Below are 21,181 nucleotides of genomic sequence, written 5' to 3'. Positions count from 1 at the left end.
GCCTATGTAGTACTTATGTAGCACTTTTAGCAGCCCAATTTAACAGCTATCCATTGGATTTGCTCTTACGTGATAAGCCGATGGGGACTGTTAGTAGGTGGTAAATTAAAACCATGGACGTCAGATTAATCAACGTACGAGTGTGCAAGCACTACATACACCACAAACTCCTCACGTGGGTTGTTGATTTTGTCTCTTTTTATATTAAAAAAATGAGTTCGTCTACCCCGAGAATATCCTCATATGGACGACATCCAATACCGTTCGGATCCAACGGTCTGAAAATCAAAATCAAATTCACATTCTCTCTTCCTTTTTTGTTTTTGATTTTCGGACCGTTGTATCCGATCCGAGATGGATCCGAGATCCAACGGCTCGGATCCAACGATATCGGCACACTCATCCCTATAGGGATATCCTCGGGGTAGCCCAGGCTTAAAAAAATTTGTATACAGTTCATTTAATGTCACTTTTCAATGTAAAACACAACAGGTACGTCAGTTTGAATGGCGTCTATTCTTTTTTAGTGACGAGCTGATCCTTTGAGCCAAGTATGTCAATTTTCCTTCTATTCCTGCTACCCTTCAATGGGTCAGCCTCTACAGGATCAGGTTCCCAGCTGCAAAAATGACAGCACCAAGGATAGGGTTAAAGAACTATAAATGGAAGCCATGGATCTTAAATTAAAGTAAGAATAGGGTATTGATGTTTTGTTTGAAGATGAGGAAAAAGATCCAAGTGATCCGAAAGTGTTAGCGTAAAGAAGCATACTCTTTGAGATTGGCTTATTTTGCCATGTCACAACTTAAACGATAGTAACGACAATCAGAAGCCATCGAATCCCCCACACCATTGTGTTTTATTAGATAGATGTGTATGGTAGGTGGATATTTCCCTCCGGGTTTACCCATTGATAACAAGTGCAAGTCATTATTTTTTCCCTCTTTTTATCTCCACGTAGACAATATTTTTCCTATTTTCCACCGTTTTGGTGAAAAGCAAGGTGAAGCTGCCTAATGTAAAGGTGAATATTAATTTCGGTCGGAATGTTAGATTCCGTTTAGACCTAAAAATCGAAAAAACGCTCCGGACGGAATGAGACCGAACCGGAATGAAACATTCTCGTTCAAAAAAAAAAAAAAACGGAATGAAATATTCTCATCAAAAAAACCCATTTTTAAAAAAAAAAACACACACACGAGATAGAATCCAACATCCCGTCCGAAGTTCATAACTCAGCTACTATCTTGGTTGAAGATTTCACTTTCGTTTTGACTTGGAAAATAGTCACCTTAGTATTAACCTTTGCATTGGGCAAAAGTTTTAAACCATTTGGAAGTGAATAAAGTCACAAACCCACCGTAATGACTTGCATTGGGAATGCTCTAACAGCTACGGTTTACACACTCTATTAGGAGTGGTTTTTTAAGGTTGGAGGTGTAAAGTTTGTCTATTATAGGTTTTACAACTCCCTTTGGAGATGTTGTAGAAGATTCATTTTTTATACAACATACCAATGGCTAAAACCTTGACGAGCAATTTGCATATGTTGTCCACATACAAAGAAGTCGTTGGAGCAATACCAACTTAGATTATACAAAAATGACACAAAAATGATTTAATCAGGCTGTTACAGGCTTCCAGGATCATTAAAAACTGTCAGGTTGCCTCCAGATACAGCTTAATAGGCAATACCACCAAAAGAATGGGTGCAGTAGTCAATAGAAACAAAGATTACGTCTTTAAAGTACTTCGCCCAAAGGGTACAACAACATACTTAAGTAGACATTATATAAACGGGTAACCTTATTACAGTACACCAAATCACAAACAAAGAAACTGCTTTCCAGAAACGGAAACCTCTTCAGAGATATCTTGTTGCCCTGCAAATGCAAGTTGCTGGCGACTCTAAATTGATGCGCCTGATCAGCAACCGTGAAACTAGAATCATGTAGTATCAAATCTTCCGGCCCTTGATTTTATACAGTAAGGAAATTTTCATTAGATCATAATATGAAAATGTTGAAAGGATAATCACTTAATACGCAATGTACTTTACATTATTATTATTATTTTATTTTTGCACTGCAATAGAATGTAAAATTAGTTTTTTTGTATTTTGAGACTATGACTCAATTCTAGTCGGTCAATGCTGATGTGGCCACCAAAATATACAACGTGTCCGGTCATTTCATGAGAAGCATGTGATTTTTTTCCTTAAAAACTGAAAAAAATAATTAAATGTCAAAATTCACAACTTTTTCTTCTCTACAAAACTAGTTTACATAAACCCTTTTTAAAAAAATTCTTTCTCCACTTGCATAAACGAAACAAACATAATAATCTCTTAAACCCCATTCACATTCACACTACAATAAACAACTTAGATCCTTTTTTCATTATAATTCAAATTCAATCAGCACCCAAAGCTTAGAATTTCTTTCTACCTTTATAGTTACAATCTATCATCTCATAATACTAAATTGAAAGCAAAGAAAGTGAACTTCATATTTACCCCATTTGTTAGGAATAGTTGAAGATTGATATTGAGACGGAGTAGTAGCTTTTAATACTAGCCTTAAGTAAAGAGAACGAAGAAGCCGAAATCCACCAAGCTTTACCCTATCTGTTTCTCTTCTTCTTGTTGAATTCTTCACACCCAACTAATTAACAAGGTTTTGACACTTACTAATTAATTAATGTCTTTTTAGTTATATCCTTTTTTAATTTTCAAACAAGATTAGAAATTATTGTGCACAAGAAAACCAGGGGAGGAGAGTAGGGGTCATGTGTCTTTCATGTGGCTGTTTTCAACTGTTATGGTATACAAAACAGTGACTTAATGCTATATAAGCAAAAGAAAATGACATGTCAACATTTGTTGAACGGAATTTGGCTCATGGTCGTTAACAGAAAGAAAAATTAATGTACACTGTACTGCAGTGTAAAAACAAAAATAAAGTATCTAAAATGAAAAAGAAAAGAAAGATAAAGTACGTTGTACATTTTGCCTACTATTAAGTGAAAAGATAATTAAAATGAATAAAAGCCTTCACTAACCTAATAAATGTCCTCTCGAAAGAGATGTTCAGGACATAATAGACCAAGCTAAACAGACCACCACAAACGGTATTTGAGATAAATTTTTAGAGGGTCATAGATCGATAATGGGCGGATGAGAGAGACAGAGATAGATCAATTTTAAGAGGGTCATTATCTTCTTCTCTTTCTTCATCTTCATCTTCTTCTACTTTTTCAACTTCTTCTTTGTAGAGGGTCATAGATCGATAATGGGTGGATGAGAGAGACAGAGATAGATCGATTTTATCTTCTTCTTCTTTTTCAACTTCTTCTTTGTCATCATCACGATCATCATCATCATTATCACAACCATCTTCATCATCGTCATCACTTTCGAGCTCTAGAAAGAAATGGTCTTGAAAGAGATGTTCAAGACATGGATAATCCCACTCGAGTGAATCCCACCACTCTCTGCTTCCATAAATTACTTTAAAGGCTGACTTATGTTCTCGGTTGAACAGAGGGAGCCTTTTCAATTCAGGACAATTGCGTACATAAACTTTTCGAATAGAGTCACAAACCATCACGCCCTTCCAAATGCTCTTCAGTTTCGGTAGATCGACGAAGTACAATATCTTCAACCTTGGGAGTGCAACAGTAAAATCAATTCCAGTACCAATGTCTTCAACTGGTTCTTCTTCTTCTTCTACAATTAGCTCCTCCAATTCCGCACAATTCTCCACGATAATCTTTTCCAGGTTTTGAAGTTGTTGAAGCAACCTAGATGACAATAAAATTTTGATATTACCACAATCCCCGATTGTTAAGCTCTTCAAACAAGGAAAAGCTCCGTGTTCTGGAACCTTCTCATATATCTTGCTTAGACGTTGACATTGACTAATAACCATGATCTCAATCAGTTGTAGGAAGATGCCTTCTTCTTCTTTCCGTACTATGAATTTGATTGAATTGCAGGAATTAATCAAAAGTTCTCTTAGGTCCGACAAATCATTCAAGGGCAACTCAGATAACCTTGTGATTTCATTGAAATGTCCAACACAAAGAAATCGAGTGTGTTTCGGAAGTGAGAGGGCATTGCAAGGAATACCCTTTGAATTGAACAACCAAACAAATCTCTCACGCTGACGCTGATTGATGGTATCTATGTCTTCCCATTCCATCACAATAAAATACTTTTTTAACCTTTCAAAGTTTCCAAATTCGCCATAGGCAATAAAGTCCGACAACTCGTGAAATTCGATTTGAAGATTTTCCAATTGTGTCAAGCTTGAGAGTTCCCGCACAAAATCTCTCCCTCTTTCTCGCGCATACACATATTCCGATTTTATTCCAAACAATTGTAACTCTTGAAGTAAGGAAAACTTGGATATCAATCCCCAGGGGATCATTTCTTTCAATTTATAATTGCGACTGAGATCAAGGCTTCTTAGGTTGACCAACTTTTCCATCCCTTGAGGCAGTTCTTTAATGGCCGAACATGTCCAAAAAAATTGTAGTTGTTCTAAACCTTAGGTTAGTTCGAATCCTTATTCCAACTCTACGAAACGAAGATCGTGAGTAAGGAACTTTGAGTGCTTTTGCATCAATTTAGAGAGTTCATATCTCTAAGTAGTAGTAAACAAGCATATATCAGGAATCATCGGTTGTCATTTACTATGACTGGCCCGTATGAGAGTCATAGGTTGTATTACTCGATTGTGGGAAATCCAGGAACCCACACATACTGAATCAACCGTTTTAAAAAGAAAACTAACTATGTAATTATAGTATTTTGAAATAACCGGTAATACGCGTATATAGTACTATTCGTGTATCACGAGGGGATTCGGAAAAGAACTGGTGAATTCCTATATAGAAGGAACTGTTGTCACATTTCCGGAGACGATAGTTCGCTCTAGGATCCCAACTGTGGTGTACACCTTTCGAGGTGGTGGGCCATCTTTAAAGGGATGCATCACAGGATGGAGTCCGGGAATTCCCTTTCTACTTTTCTAGATAACCATGCTTGTACGTGTCACGCTGTAAGGTAGCTTGTGTGAGGTTATATGTTACCTCGATGAGGTTTAGACGCGAGATGAGAGTTTAGTCCACCCTCTGGATGTGTGTCGATCCCGCGGTCTGCGATTATCGTCGAACGGTTGACCACCGTAAGTTAGGTGACAAACCCGGTATGGGGTCGTGGTCATAGGGCCCACCGAGCCCTAAAAGCTTTGGGGATTTTGTGTGTATCGAACACGACAATAAATTTCGCATTTCACCAGGTAAAATAAGGAAAACAACGGTGCATGGTTTACACTGGAAAGTACTGAACCGAGATTGCTTGTGACTGGGGCTGAGTACCAGTCGTACCTCACCATTCTAATAGGATGCAGCGGCCACAATAGTTGTATGATGTTTGTGAAAACTATATTTTGAATATTTACGAAGCATGTCGAAATGATTTCTGCTAGTTAGTGATGTACTATATAGTCACGATATTTGGATATTATTATGGAAATCTGCATGTTTTAAATGTTTTACTATAAGTAGTCAATTTATTGGTTATGTGCGTTTCTACTGGGCATAGTTGTTTTGCTCATCCTATATTAACATTTCAGCCGAGCCCGTTACGGAGGAGACTTTCCCTACTACCGAGGATGATAGTTATGGGGATTTGGGTGGGTTCCCCCATGCTTAACGAGGGACAGAGTCAAGCTCATATTTTAGGTTGTATAGAGATAGTCTAGTTCATTCTTTTGTTGTATATATTGAGAGCTAGCTCGTTTTGGATGTATTTACTCGATGTATTGGAAATAGTTGCTTTTAATGGTTGTGGAAATGTATATAGATACCTCACTGTTGTTTAGAAAGTTAAGATTGTATATATATGGGTGTTGGATGGACTTCTTAGGCGATGTCCATGTTTTATGACAGGTTTTGAGTTTACGAAACGTCGATTAATATAAACAAAGGAAACTTCGCCGAAATTTCGTTAGAATTGGGATGGTGTCAGGCTCGAGATTCACTCTTCGTCCTCGAGATGCGTGATGGGTCTCGGGGTGTGACAGTGATGGTTTTGGAGTTATGAAAGAAAGTAGTGTTTGAGAAAAATGGTTAAAAGAGAAGAATTTATAGTTTAAGGATGGGATTGAAGAACCATTCAAGGATTTGCTCTTCTTGTTCTACAACTTGTGTGTTCCACACACATACTAACATGTTCGAAAATAATCAAGTGTGGTAGTGGGGGTGTGGGTGGAGGGTGGAGAATAGAGAGAGATTGCGAATAAGAGAAATTGAAAGAGAAAGAAAGACAAGAATTTTTTCTTCGAGTTTGGCGGAGAGAAAAGAGGATGACATGACAAAAACAAATCAAACTGTATTTTGGGCTACATATCCCACCCGGCCCAAAATCGTTAGCTCCACTCACTTGAATATTTTTGACAGATTAAAAAAAGAGTAATAATTAAGTGTATTATAACAACAACAAACAAAAAGAAAAAAATTATAATAAACTGACCTTATAATATAATAATTGATCGAGTGATGTTAAGCTGAGTACTAGTCCAAGATCGACCAAGCTAAGCAGACCACCACAAAAAAGGTATGGAAAACTCTCTCTGCTGTTTGTATATGACAATGGCGATGAAATGAAAAAAACCAATAACTCTGTTTCCTCAATTCCTACAGTCAATAAAGAGAAAATGTGTGAACCAGGTACTGCAAATATCTTATATTTCAAGTCTCCACTTTACTTTCAAGTTTTCTTCCTTTGCACGTGGTGGTGGGACTAGGACTGGCGGGTCTTCCATTATTGAATGCTATGTTTGATACTTCGGTAAGATAGCAAGATGCATGTTGACTTGCTTCGTACGTAACATCATTTGTATATGACAATGGTGATGAAATGAAAAATCCTACCCACAACATAGTACGACTATGGAACACAATTTTTTCCTTTTTTTTTTTTCCTACTTTGAAAAAAGGCTTGTGTAAAACTTTATCATCTATGAATATTAATTGTCTAGCGAAAGACAATCTGGAAAAGACCGGCGTTGTGAAAGCTAAATTTTGAAAATACAGCAGGATATTTTATATTTTTTCACAAATTTGTGTTTGGGACGTAAACTGAAAGTAAAATAGCAAGATAGAAGAAAGACACCGCTGTGAAGTGTCAGTGATAAGATTCTATAAGTGGAAAACTGTGTTAATTTGCCTTCTGAACTGTCAAAATAAACATGAGTACACTACTTTTGTACAGGATTATACCAAAAAATCTATTCTAATTTGTAAGAGAAATGTCATATGTTTTCAAGGTTTAACATTGCACTTGGATTAGGAGTCGAGAGTCAAGACAGTGGATCATGTATGTTGTTGATTGCACACTACATGCATAAGTTTGTTTAGATTAAAAGGGAGCACAAAAACATCTCGGACTGACACTTTTTTCAAGGGAACTGCTAAGAAGTAAGATACGACCAATCAGCTTGTTTCTTGTATGGCCGGAGTCCCAACTGGAACAATTCAAGGCTAGTAAAATGCGTGACGAAAATATGAGAAAATGTCTTCTATAAATTTTAAATATATATAACAAAATTAGCCGCTTAAGTAATTCGGCAAGATAATCGGATTTTCTTTGAAGTCAGGTTGGTATTCACAATATACCACTGGGCCATACATGAAAGGCCAGGGTGCAAGCTTGGTAGACCATAAATTACAACAGAAGAAAGGGAATTCAAATATAATTTAACGACCACCCAGTATTTGCCTCCAAGCCCAGTCCGAGCTTTGTTTAGGATCTGCAAGATTGCAAGTATCCTCCCTATCTTCTTTGTACTTCCCTAAAAAAATGACACCAGTAAAGTCATCAACTCCTTCCTTAAAACTTAAGTTGATCACCATTTCTGCACCTTCCAATCCAAATAGGATTTTGTCAGTAATAAACCTCACAATATCACACCCAACATTTGTTTTGCTAGTGATGCTCAAATAGCTACACGTTGTGCATCAGCTAATGTTTTGCTAGTGATGCTCAAATAGCTACACGTTGTGCATCAGCTATTCCTCTTTTATAAATACTCAATCCCCAGGTCAACTGTAATGGGAAAAAATATATGTTTTAAAAAAAACATGAAGCTAGGCAAATGCTCTTGAACTCCATTCAGTGCACTAAGTTTGTTGAGTCAATACTGATGAACAAATAAGCTTGTTGTGTTTCTACTACAGATTAGTATTTGAGCATGAGAGCAGGAGTAATGAAGTCACTGGCATTCTAACATTTTTTTAATAGTTTCAAATAAAATCAAATCAAATCAAACTTTCAGGGAAAAACAAAAAGTAGATCCAAAGTATATGTGTTTTTTTCATAACAAACGAATATCACAAAAACTAAGACACATGGAAGCAACTTAGATGTGTACATTTTTTTTGTAATAAAGAAACTTAGATGTAGACATACCTAGCGTAGGAACAGCCCGAACTCTGACAAACAATTGCAAGAACGAATAAGAATGACGACCAATATTATATCGTGCTAGTCACAAAATGTTTTCGTTTCATTTTAATGAACAACAATGATCTCGGAAACTTCATATGGTGCTCACAGCCTTTTGGAGGCTTTTAAACATTTCTAGAAGCAATCCTCCATTGCCATATCTGTATTGACTTATTAACGTCTTCTAAATTTATATAACAGATCAATGCCAAACTTGTTTTCGGTCAGCGTGTCATCTTGTTATACTTAAGAATCTCAAATTATGCACTAAAATTTGTTTCAATTCAAACCTAGTTTCGATCCTATATATATACATACATAATGTCCGATACGCTTCAGTCGTATGTATAATCTAAATAAATGGGACATTGTTTTAATTCTATGTTACATGGACACAAGGACACGCCATATTTCAAACAAATCCATGTCAGATACGTATACACGTGTCCATGTCGGACCATGGACACATACCCGTATGTAATATACCTCAATTTTTTATATCTTGCCGTGTCAGACACTCCGTATCCATGTCGGATACGGACGCACGTGTCCGTGTCAATGTAACTTAGTTTTAATTCTACTCGTAGAATATACACAAAATACATTATTGATGCAAGGGGGGACAAAACAAAAGACACCATGAAACTATAGTAGTGGCAATGCACCACAACATCACTATGCACTGCAAAAGACATGGTAATGAAATGGATGTTAGAACTTTTCTCTTTAAGGTGTACCTACATAGATCATACACATTACACAATTGTTAATTGTCGAACCACGTCCGAAAGTGACATTAAGAAGACTCACTAAATCGCGATCTTGAAGAACATGACCGAAGTCATTTACATGTCTCAAATCACGCCGTCGTCATGACACGCCAGATAAAGCCGAAGTATGGGCTTAACTATATGTCTTGAGATACTTTTTGGGCTTAAAGCCAGATTTATTATCATTTATGGGCCATAATAAATACACCCATAATATATAAGTTGAGGTCCCCACCCCAAACCCTATTCCGATTCTCATAAGTTTTCCATCCACCGGTAACACGTTAAGGTTTTGGAGTGGAAAGACAACAACGTTCAAATTTCGCCGCCATAGACTTGCTTGATCAACGCTTACGGCTTCGCGGTATGTCCTATTATTATTTGGTTTTCTTTATTGATTGACATGTATTCTGGGTATTGGAGAAATTCTCACAATTGGTATCGGAGGCCTAGATGTTAATCATTAAGAAAACATACGGTTTATTTTCTTATACAATTAAAATTAAAATTGAGAAAAATCAGTTTTTTTTTCGGTTTCAACGTTATTGAACCGTCGGATTCCGGCGACCGGATTTTTTTTGGGGTCGGGATTTGTGGAGTCAATACTTCATCATCTAAGGATCATATCCAACGGTGGATGATGGGTTTTGATCGCCAGTTATGGTGGGTATCGCCGTCGAAGGTTGAAATCGAAAATTCCCGAAACTGTTTTTTTTCTGTCAAGTTTGGACTTTTGGATCTCCTTCGGGTTTGGATGTATGGTGCTGAGATTTTCCAGGATTGATCTCTTTATACCATATTTTAAATCCGTACGGTGGCTTGTAGGTTTTGATCTCAGATTCATGTCGTTAACTGATGTTAAAAGTGATTAAAAACTCGTTTTTATATTGAATCTGGCGTTTTTTAAAATCTATGTATCTCGGAGATGCAGTGTCCAATGGGGCTGAAATTTGGTGTGGTGGGTTGTGTGATGGTCGAGATGATATCTGACGGTCGAAACTTGTTTTGTATCGTTCAGTTGATGGGATTAATGGAGGCAGTTTGGGGTAGGAAAACTATAAAGTTTTTTTTTGCACTCTGTTCTTTGAAAGTGACGATGAGTTTCTTTTCTCAAAGTCAACTCACCTGGTGCAAGTGAGTTTTAAAACCGATCCTAAACACAAAATTTTTTTTGGGCCTTTCTTTTTGTTTTATATTAAAGCCCACTAAAAGAGAAATTGTGTTTTATTAAAGTCTGCCCCATAGCCCAAAGTCCATCTCGACCCATAAACTATATTAGGCTTGGGTCTGACCCATGTATGCCAAGTCTGACTTTGCAAACAAAGTTTGACTTGTGCTGACCGGGTCCTACTCATGCTGAATGGACCTAGTTTGACCCGGTTTTGGGCCTATTTGGTATTTTTTGAGCCCAATTACCTTATTTCAGTTGTATATAACTCAATTTAAGTCCGTTTTGGGCGGTTGAATAGTCAAATCGAAGAGTTTTTCAAGCCCAATAAAGTAGACAGACTTAAATTTCAGTTTGATCATGTTTGGATTTCTTAAGTTTGCTATTGGAATTTTCTTTTCTACTATTATCATGTTAATTAATAGAATTGAATAATAGCATGTTCCAAACATTTGAAAATTAGCAATCTAAACCATGAAATTTGGGTAAGTTCAACGTGATACGCTGCCTAAGTGGCCTCTTTCATGGAAAATTTATTTGGGTTTAATGGTAAAGTTTATTAGATTGTATATGGTTGCGTCTTAATCCATGCAAATAATAATCGGCCCAAAGGAAGTTTATTATTTTGGCCGGATTAGTGACGGTATAAGGTAATTAATATATGTAAAATAATTTTAGGAGTTACTTATGCATTCAATAGTCGGCCCTAAGGAAGACTTATTGTTTGGCCAAGCCTAACTTTGTTTTACATATGTCGATTAGCCTTATGTGTTTAGAGAAAACCACTTACACGTTAAATGCTTGTCCAAAGACTTGAATTATAACGGTGTGTTAGGTTTCTTATTAAGGCCCACTACTAAAGTTTTATAAATGTTTTTCTTTCTTGTCATTTGTCTATTTGATTATTAATTTTTCATTTAGACTAATGAATGAATGATAATATTACAGTTTATTATTGTCTATGCATTAAAGAAAATGACATATGTATTAATGTGAGTTATCTTTTGTATCATGTTCAGTGAATACATCTTCTATATCTGCCTCTCACTTAAGGTTAAATGAAACTTTGCATGTTAATAACTATGGTACTAAGCGTAGATTAATTAATGAGAACTCCTCTACATTGTGGCACAAGCGTTTGGGTCATATCTCTAAAAACAGAATTGAAAGGCTTGTGTCAAATGGAGTTCTCTCGGTGCCCTTGATTTTTCAGACTTTAAAGTTTGTATTGAATGTATAAAGGGTAAACAAACAAATATAAGGAAATTTGGTGCCGCCAGGAGTTCAAGTGTCTTAGACTTGATATATACCGATATTTGTGGTCCATTTCCTCGGCTTCTTGGAATGGTCAACGGTATTTTATCACGCTTTGACGATGACTATTCTCGTTATGGGTATCTATACTTAATTCATGAAAAATCACAGTCACTGGATGTATTTAAGGCCTATAAAGCTGAAGTTGAAAATCAACATTCTAAGAAAATTAAAGCTATCAGATCCGACCGTGGTGGTGAATACTATGGTAGGTATGATGGAAAAGGCCAACATCCAGGACCATTTGCAAGATACTTGGAGGAATGTGGTATCGTTCCTCAATACACCATGCCAGGGACTCCACGTCAAAATGGTGTATCTGAGAGACGAAATCGGACTCTAAAGGACATGGTTAGGAGTATGATTTGTCATTCTACCTTACCAGAGTCTCTTTGGGGTGAAGCCTTAAAAGGCTGCAAATATATCCTTAACCGAAAGTACCTAGTAAAGCAAGAACTAAAACCCCATATGAATTATGGACCGAAAGAAACCCAAGATAAGGCATTTACATATTTGGGGTTGTCCAAATGAGGCTAGGCCATATAGGCCTAATGAAAGAAAAACGGACTCAAGAACGTTAGTTGCTACTTTATTGGTTATTCGAAAGGTCAAGGGGTTTCAAGTTTTATTGCCCCTCTTCCAATACCCTAATTGAGAGCGGATAATGCCAAATTTATTGAGAATGTTGAGGATAGTGGGAGCACACAACAACGGAATATTGCTTTTGAAGAAGAGCATGTTGATATTCCTTTAATGGATATCCACAGAGATGAGTTGATCACACCTGTCATTAGGCAGGATGCGGTTGTAGATCAACTAAATATTCCTGAGTTGGCCCCTGCTATTATAGAAGAACCTCAACAAATTCAATTGGAAGTGCCAATAAGGAGATCAACTAGGGAGCGGAGAGCAGCTATTAATTCAGATGAATATATAGTTTATCTCCAAGAGCATGAGTTTGATATAGGAATGGAAAATGATCCTACTACTTTCATTCAAGCCAAACAAAGTGTTCACTCCCTAGATTGGATGAATGCCATGATAGAGGAGTTAAGGTCTATGAAAGACAATGACGTTTGGGATCTTGTCGAGTTGCCTAATGGAGTCAAACCCATTGCTAACAAATGGATTTTCAAAACCAAAAGAGACTCAAAAGGCAAGATTGATGATATAAAGCACGCCTTGTTGCAAAAGGCTTTACTCAAAAGGCAGGCATTGACTATAAAGAGACTTTCTCTCCAGTTTCATCGAAAGACTCTTTTAGACTTATTATGGCACTTGTAGCTCATTATGATTTAGAGTTACACCAGATGGATGTTAAGACAGCTTTTCTGAATGGTGACGTTCGGGAGACTATCTATATATGAGGCAACCTCATGGTTTTGAGTCCAAAGGCTCAAACATTTGGTTTGTAAATTAAAGAAATCCATCTATGGCTTAAAAGCGGGCATCTCGTCGATTGGTATTTAAAGTTTGATCACATCATTTCCTCTTTTGTTTTAAGGAAAATGATGTGGATCAATGTGTTTATCACAAGATCGATTGGGAGTAAATTTATTTTTCTAGTGCTATATGTTGATGACATCCTATTAGCGAAAGCAAAGGACATAGGCCTTTGCATGAAACCAAGCGATTTCTTTCAAGGAATTTTGAGATGAAAGATCTTGGTGAAGCATCTTTTGTGCTAGGCATTGAAATTCATCGTGATAGATCACGCGGCATTCTAGGCTTATCACAAAAGGCTTATGTTGAAAGGGTGCTAAATAGGTTTGGCATGCAAAACCTGCACTAGGTGATGCCCCATTGCTAAGGGTGATAAATCGAGTTTGCTTCAATGTCCAAAGAACGATTTAGAGAAAGAACAAATGCAAGATATTCCTTATGCATCAATAGTAGGGAGTCTTATGTATGCTCAAGTTTGTACGCCCGTGATATATTGCGTGACGTAGTTGGAATGCTAGGCAGATACTTAAGTAATCCAGAATGGATCATTGGAAAGCGGCTAAAAAGGTGATGCGGTATTTGCAAAGGACAAAAGATTTTATGCTCACATACCAAAACCCGATCATTTTGAGTTGATTGGGTATTCGATTCAGATTTTTTGTCGGGTTGCTTGGATAGTAGAAAGTCCACGTCCGGTTATGTTTTCATGTTAGGCGGAGGTGTCAGATCATGGAAAAGTGTCAAACAAACACTAATAGCCTCCTCCACTATGGAAGCAGAATTTATTGCTTGTTTTGAAGCATCAAATCAAGTAAAGTGGTATAGAAATTTCACTTCGGGGCTTCATGCAATGGGTTTCATTGAGAAACCATTAACGGTTTATTGTGATAATAAAGCCGCTAAACTTTATTCCAAGAACAACAAGAGTTCACAAAAGTCTAGGCACATTGACATCAAGTTTCTTGTCGTGAAAGAGAGGGTTAAAGATCATCATATGACAATTGAGTATGTTAATACAAATCTCCGTGATAGTCGATCCGCTAACTAAGGGCTTACCACCTAAGGCATTTAAGGAGCATGTAGCTCGTATGGGGTGGTTAGTCCTTCCGATGTTTCATTTTAGTGGGAGTTTGTATTAATATTTTGTTTACTATTGATGATTATTTTTTTGAAATAAAGTTATCTACTTATTCATTTATGGTTGCGCATATAAAGTTTGATTAAGTAGAATAAAGACATCATTATAAATCATAAGGTTGGACCAATTGAAAATGAACATGTTCAGGGATCACATTACATGTTATTTTCATGCTACACATCCATACTTAATCTATGTCGTTGGAAATATTAGTATTGTGACCACAGATGGGTCTAGTCATGCTAAATGTGGCAAAGGCCGCTGTGATCCTATATTTTCATTTTCAATGGACCAGATTGTGTTTTTTTTGAGACGTCACTCATTATTTCGACAATAAAATTTAGAGCTCTTAAGGTCACCATTGTTTAATATCAGGTTATGACCTATGTGGTACAAGTGGGAGATTGTTAGAACTTTTCTCTTTAAGGTGTACCTACATAGATCATACACATTACACAATTGTTAATTGTCGAACTACGTCCGAGTGACATTAAGAAGACTCACTAAATCGTGATCTTGAAGTAACATGACCGAGTCATTTACATGTCTCAAATCACGCGTGGTCATGACACGTGTATAAAGTGAGTATGGGCTTAACTATATGTGCAGATACTTTTTGGGCTTAAGCGTATTTCTATTATCATGATGGGCTATAATAGAAATACACCCATAATATATAAGTTGAGGTCCCCACCCCAAACCCTATTCTGATTCTCATAAGTTTTCCATCCACTGTGAGAGAACACAAGAAGGGTTTTGGAGTGGAAGACAACAACGTTCCGCTGCTGCTTATAGGACTTGCTTGATCAACGCTATGGCTTCAGGTATGTCCTATTATTATTTGGTTTTCTTTATTGATTGACATGTATTCTGGGTATTGGAGAAATTCTCACAATGGATTGTTTGGGTTCAAACTGTATTCAATACGATACAAAAAAAAATTAAACTGAGTTGAGTATGGGACTACTGGGTGAATATTAAATTGTGAAAACTATCAGGAAGTTATTAGACATCAAGAAACTATAGGTTAGTAAGTAATAAAGTAATTTGTTTCTCCAACATTAAGATGAACACCTTGAAGAGGAAAAGATAATGTAACTCTTCAGACATCATGAATCTTTGTTTTAGCACCCCACTCTAACATAATTGAGCTCTATCTTCAATTGAGAAAATGTTTTTTACAGAGTAGGCAGAGTAGATTTTTTTTCCCAAGAAGATTAGAAAATGGAATATTACCTTGTTTGCAAGCTTATGGAACAATGTTATACACATGGTTGTTAAGTTGGCAAGGCTTGCACTGAAGTCACTGCACAAATGTTGAGTCTTAATTATTTTCACAAAGCTTGCAGTTTAAGTTACCCGTTTATATTGGAGAAGAAGTTGTTGCGGAAGTTAAAGCTCTTAATATAAGAGCATACAAGGACTGATACTTGTACGTTTCGCTATCTATAGTAGTTTTGTTTATTTAATCTCTTTTTTATTGATTTTTAAAAATATTTTTTTTATGTAGAAGTAAGATTTCTACGAAATGCTATAAAAATGGGGACCTCCTTTGTATTGATGGTGAGGCCGTTGCTTTGTTACCCACTCTAACCATGGATGTGGAAGGAGATGAATCTTTTATTAAAAGTTGATGAAGGGAAAAGAGTACATGAAGTGGCTAAGAAGTTATAGGGGTATGTGGAACATGGGTTTTATAAAGAGGGGTTGAGAGTTTTTAATGAAATGAGACTTGGGGATGATGATAATAAACCAAATTGGGTTGCGGTTTTGAGTGTCATTCCAGCTTGTGATTATACGATACATTCGTTTGTGTTGAAGTGTGGGTTTGATTCGATAGCGGAAATTCAAACTGCAGTTCTTAATATGTACATTAAAGGTAGAGATGTTGTGGAAGGTTAAAGGTTGTTTACTTGTCTTGTGAAATGAAAGAGAAGAGTTTAGTTTCGTGGACTGTTATGGTGAGTGGGTATTCGCAGAATGGATATATATGCTAGTGAAGCTCTTACATTGTTTTATCAAATGCTGAAAATGACAGATCTTAAACTTGATGCTATTATAGCTGCAAGTGTTCTTCAAGCTTGTGCGCAACTTGGTTCGTTAAATTATGGAGAGATGATTCACGGATATGTTGTACGTATGGGACCAGTTGTAGGACTTGAAGCTGAAATGTCTCTTGTTGACATGTATGCAAAATGTGGTAGTTTGAATGCTGCACAAAGAGTGTTGGAATCTCTTGCGTATTTCTAAATACTAGTGTGTGTGTGCAAAGTGGAGGAGATGAACAAATGGTGTTCTCGCCACTTTAGTGCATAGTAGATAGTCCCACATTGGTTATCCACCACATCGGGTAGGTTCAGCCCGGCTTGGGCTTCTTGTTGTGGGTAGTGGTTTTGACCAATAGCCTAAACTTGTTTTGCCTTTTTCTTGGCTTAGAAGTTTCAGTTTGTTTCTATTAGAGTTGGTCTCTCTTTCTCCTAACCTCTATAAATAGGACCGTGAGTCCATAGAGAAATGGACTTGATCGAAACTCAACTCGAGAAACGTAAAACTAAAACCAAATTTTTCTTCTTCTTCTTCTTCACCGCCAAAGAGAGTTATATTGCTTGTTTCTAGAGGGTAGTCCGTTCTAGTGCAAAGTCGTCCGCTGTTAACCATTGAATCCTGTGAGGAAGACGCCACCGTTGCCTTTCGCACCATTGGAAGGGGCTTAAATCTTTCCTTAAGGACGTACTAATCCGCCTTGGTTATTCCCGCCATCGCCGCCCCTTGTTTCTTTATTGCTACTTGCTCTTCGTTTCTACTTTAGTTGTTCTTTGTGTTCATACAACTATTCTAACAATCTTAAGGAAAGAGTTTTGTAGTAGAACAAAGGAGAGTGCTTTAATCGACAATCAAAAAGATAAGTATTTTACTTTGAGTTATTGTTTGTGTTATTGGGTTATGACTTTAGAAATTTTCTAATAATTTCGTTTTTGATAGGGAAACCAATTAAAGATTGAATATTTATTGATCTTTTGTGGTTTATCAAACCCTATATGGTTGTAGACTTTTCTCCTACGTTTGTGGGAGTCAAATATGAGATTTCTATCAAGAAACACGTCAAAGTTCGTCTTTTGACAGCTGCGCCACTGTTACGGAAACTGCTATAACTTTCAGCTCAGAGCTCGGTTTTGCAATCCGCTTCTTGTGTTGGATAGCTGATTCAAAGAGCTTTCCAGTGGTATAAGGCTTGATACCCAATTCTTCATGAGCTGGTTCAGAATTACAGTTCTTTTGAACTGTTTTTTCCTAGAAGGAGGAAAATATGGTAATCCGGTTTTTCAATCGGTTAGGTATCGATTCTTTCACTCTTTGCAATTCTTTTGGTTTAATTATATGGTGATATTCTTGCCTTGAGTTGCATGCTAGTTTTTCTTAGGAGGGAAATCCCTAAGCTTAAACTTCTTTAATAACCTAGTCAACAAATTATACGTGTTTATCACTCTGAGGAATTAATTGGTTTAACTAGAAGTAGTTTGATATTAATTTTCTTTGTACATATGTAGATGTATGTAGATGGTCTAAGAGAGACCTTAAGATAGTTAATATCAACCACACTCAAATCTTGGATAGTAATTATAATGTATTCAATGCATAATTGCTTACCTTTATTGAGTGAACGTGTTGTTAGGATCGATGGTTAGAATTGTATCTTGTTGTGAAAAATACATGTTAGATGAAGTAACTTGTAGCTTATATCCAATATAGCATATGTTAAAGTTGTGTAGCATGCTAGTTTTGGATATTAATCATCGTGGATTTGCTTTAAACTTGATAATAGTTTATTGGTAAAAAAAAAAAAAAAAAAAAAAATTTCTAGTTGAAGACATTAATGGGTTGAGCCATTAGATGTTGTGGTAGTACTTGAGGTCTTGTTGATAGGGTATCCTATCTTGCTTGAGCTCATGTAAAAAGAGGAGGTGAAGTCCTCAGTTGTTTTGCATATTCAAAGGGCTAGATTTGCTTAAATATCGTGATACTTTTTGTTGTGAGGGGTACAGTTAAAGTTTACTTTTTCCTCAACCTATGATATGATATTAACCATGTTTGACATGAATGCATTATTTAACATAGGCATGAAGTTTAACCATGTCATATATTATTAAGTAATGAGCATCGTTGTTATGATGAGAGGAAACAATATGAGAAACAATCAATATCCTCCTAAACCTAATTTAGTCAAGGAGATGTAAGGTTATGGATTGTCTTCTTAGATAATATCCTCCAAAGGACTATTTTAGACAAGGAGATGTAACGCCAGGGATTGTCTTATTAGGCATTATCCTCCTACGACTATGAATAAATAGCCAAGGTGATGTACAAGTCGTGGATTGTCTCTATGTAAATTGAATGTTGAATGATGAAAAGAAGAATGATAATGATATTATCTTGGGTAAAACCTTTTTCATCTAATTCTTCTATTCTTTAAAATTCATTTGAATCACTCGTGAATTTCCTTTCATATAGATAGCATGAACATAATATGACTATGTTTATATGATCCGTAATCATGTAACTTGAGTAAAGTATATTCTTGTCATAAGAGTGCATTTTATTGTTGTTGTTTCTTTTAGTGTTTGTAGCGGTATAATGTGTTTTGCATATAAGTTTGATTAGGTTGAGTAACCATTGAACTCGTGGGGTGGTGACCCATATGCATGACATTGTTTTACCATAGTTCATCTCACAAGATAATTGGAAAGACATTGAACTACAAAGTATGGAAAGGTCTTGGGCCTATCCAAAAAATGTTTCAAAATGTGGGGGTGTCTTGCCAAGGCTATTGTGAATGAATCTAAAAGAAATTTTTTTTTGAGACCTAGAATTATCTAGTAGATGTTCATTGGTGAAACTCATAATAGTGATGTTTGTTTTCAGTTGTCATGAGTGATAACAATTTTGTAGATACCACACTATTATTGAATGTCTTATATGCTAATTTTATTTGAGGTTGTGGCTTTCTCGAGAAATCGGCATAGAGTGGTTGAATGTTCATAATGAACTACATAAGGTAATCCCATTATTTCGCACAAGAAATTTGGAAGACTATCAATGAGTATTTCCACCATTAACGGTGATGATGTTTATATGTTTCTTGAGGAAGATTCATTAACCTATAAGGAAGTTGTCCGTCTATGAAAAGTGTCCTTTTGAAGGATACAACTCCTCTAAACCGGACTTTTGATTTATTGGGGATCTATAGGTTGAATTGATCTTCAAGAGAAAACTAAAACGCGATAGTTGTATTGCAAAATACAATGCTAATAATAATAGCCAAGGGGTTTCAATCGAGACAAGATTTATACTATTTTGAAACCTTGCTCATATAACTAGAATTTCTTCTACGAATTCTAAAGACTCTAGTCGAGTAGTTGTTGTCTTGAACTACAATACCAAGTAGTACCGTGATGAAATGAAGGTATACAATTTAGTTAAATCTTTGTATGAGTTGATTCAAGCCTATAAATGGCATGAGCAATTCAACAACATATTAGTGTCATATGGATGTCAAAGCACCGTTGTTGATAAAAAAATGTGTACTTTCTTTAGAGCAAAAGCAAGACATATGTGTTAATCTCTTTTTGTTTAGATGATTTAATATCATGAGTGCTAGCATTGAGAATGTGGTATGAGACGAGAAATTCCTATTTGAAACACGCCATAAAACCGCCATTGAAAATGATAGTTTATTATGTTGTTAAACTCATTTCTCAGAATCGCTATATTCAGTTGTCAAGATGTTGACGCTTTGAATATGGTTGAAGCCACACACAACATCTTTAAACCGCACCGGCCGATGGTATAGGGAATTTCGGCACTACGTAATTGAATGACCGGTGAATATAGGAATTAAAACTCATGTTGGTCTCATTATATTGTTATAGCACTTAGTAGAAATATTTTTCATTGAAAAGTATGGATATTATGATAGTAAGCATGTGTTAACACCTTTTGTGGCAAATATCCATCTTATGAAAAATAATCTCATTGGTTTTCTCATACTAAATAAGTCAATATCATTGGTAGCCAATTGTACTTGATGGATAATGTATGTGAGACATGACATTGCCTACATTAATGGCATAATCGAAATGATAACCCATCAGGTCCTTATAAGGAACTTTGATGTATATTGTCGATTATCCAAGTACTATAGCAGAGCCATTGATTATGGATCGATATTTAGTAGATTTCCATCATTGTTAGAGGGTAATATGTTATAAACCGGATCCAAGAATGTTTATGTGTTTACCTTTGGTGGAAATTGAGTGTCTTGGATATCATCCAAGCTAATCGCCTTTAGAAAAGGCATGTGATGATGCCGAAAATGGGTTAGCAACCTCTTGGCAAATCTTCCCATTGGCTCTAAAACACCTCGATGTGTATATGCTTTGTAACCGCCTCATTGCAAATAGCTAAGACATGTTATCTTATGTGCAATGGGAAAAGAATACATGTAAGTTGAGATATAACTTAATCAAGCAACCGCTAGAGATTATGTTAGGTTGGACTTAGTTTGGCCACATGTCTAACCGCGCACCACTTCTTTGGAGGCAAGTGGTTATATCGTCCGAGGGGATGGGACTTTTTTGCTTTTAGATAGAGGGCTTATTAACGACGACGGCAACCCCACCTATGTGATTGGAGATCCCATGAAGTAGGTTCAAAGGGAAAACAAGTCACCTCGCCGCCTCGGTATGCTATTGTCTTTCTTTGAGACGCCCCACCCTACGACTAGATAGCATTATTGTATACTTTGTATAACTTGAATAGCAATGAGAAAAGGATGAGTT

At 36.3% G+C, this 21,181-nt stretch overlaps 1 protein-coding gene across 2 annotated transcripts; it reads right to left on the bottom strand.

The window, feature by feature from the left end:
- Positions 1-1,692: 1,692 nt before the first annotated feature.
- LOC147480655 (putative disease resistance protein At4g14610) lies at positions 1,693-4,487 on the bottom strand. 2 transcript variants are annotated; one of them, XR_015203881.1, is made up of 2 exons: positions 2,516-2,804; positions 1,693-1,972 (listed from the first exon to the last, which is right to left on the bottom strand). XR_015203881.1 is itself a non-coding variant. In XM_086576074.1 (2 exons), the coding sequence occupies exon 1, from the start codon at positions 4,428-4,430 to the stop codon at positions 3,147-3,149; it is 1,284 nt and encodes a 427-aa protein (XP_086432200.1). In that variant the 5' UTR covers positions 4,431-4,487; the 3' UTR covers positions 1,693-1,972; positions 3,061-3,146. The 2 variants fall into 2 exon arrangements, 1 of the variants encoding a protein (XP_086432200.1); XM_086576074.1 differs by lacking the exon at positions 2,516-2,804 and adding an exon at positions 3,061-4,487.
- Positions 4,488-21,181: the final 16,694 nt, after the last annotated feature.

The sequence above is a fragment of the Coptis chinensis genome, chromosome 8 (assembly GCF_015680905.1).
Source record: "Coptis chinensis isolate HL-2020 chromosome 8, ASM1568090v1, whole genome shotgun sequence".
Lineage (NCBI taxonomy): Eukaryota > Viridiplantae > Streptophyta > Magnoliopsida > Ranunculales > Ranunculaceae > Coptis > Coptis chinensis.
This window is presented reverse-complemented; position numbering and strand designations above follow the sequence as displayed.

Excerpts from the sequence above, each read along its gene's own strand:
- LOC147480655 (XM_086576074.1), bottom strand. The coding sequence starts at position 4,430 with ATGATCCCCTGGGGATTGATATCCAAGTTTTCCTTACTTCAAGAGTTA.